A 434-nucleotide genomic window follows, 5' to 3' on the forward strand; every position below is an offset into this window, starting at 1 on the left:
CTGGGGGCCTCTCTCCTCCTCGGGGCGGGCAGCCACCCTCCACCGCCGGGTTATGCCGCCCACGAGATAGTCCAGCCGAGGAAACTGTCCCCCAGGGCGGGAAAAGCTGTGGGGGGAAAAGTGTCCTACATCGTCAAGGTGGGTGGGGAGAACCGCATCATCCACCTCAGGCAGAAGAGAGGACTCGTGGCAAAGAACCTGCCAGTCATCACGTACAGCCGCAGGGGGGCAAGGAGAGTGGAGCAGCCCTATGTCCCTGAGGACTGCTTCTACCTGGGCTACGTGGAGGGCAGCCCCGGGTCCCGCGTCACGCTGAGCACCTGCTCGGGGCTGAGGGGGAAGCTCGAATTCGGGAACCTGAGCTACAGCATCGAACCGGTGCCAGGGTCCCTCACCTTCCAGCACCTTCTCTATCAGCGAGAGAAGAGCCAGAT

General features: G+C 63.4%; 1 protein-coding gene across 1 annotated transcript; it reads left to right on the top strand.

Moving 5' to 3' along the window:
• Window positions 1-95: 95 nt before the first annotated feature.
• On the top strand, window positions 96-416 carry LOC104395924 (disintegrin and metalloproteinase domain-containing protein 20-like; the record flags this gene model as incomplete). The annotated part of the gene is made up of 1 exon (XM_010005680.1): window positions 96-416. A coding segment is annotated over one exon (321 nt), but the record flags the coding sequence as incomplete, so codon positions are not given.
• Between the last annotated feature and the right edge of the window lie 18 nt (window positions 417-434).

This window comes from Chaetura pelagica, unplaced genomic scaffold (genome assembly GCF_000747805.2).
Source record: "Chaetura pelagica isolate M959 unplaced genomic scaffold, ChaPel_1.0 C10931423, whole genome shotgun sequence".
NCBI classification, from domain to species: domain Eukaryota; kingdom Metazoa; phylum Chordata; class Aves; order Apodiformes; family Apodidae; genus Chaetura; species Chaetura pelagica.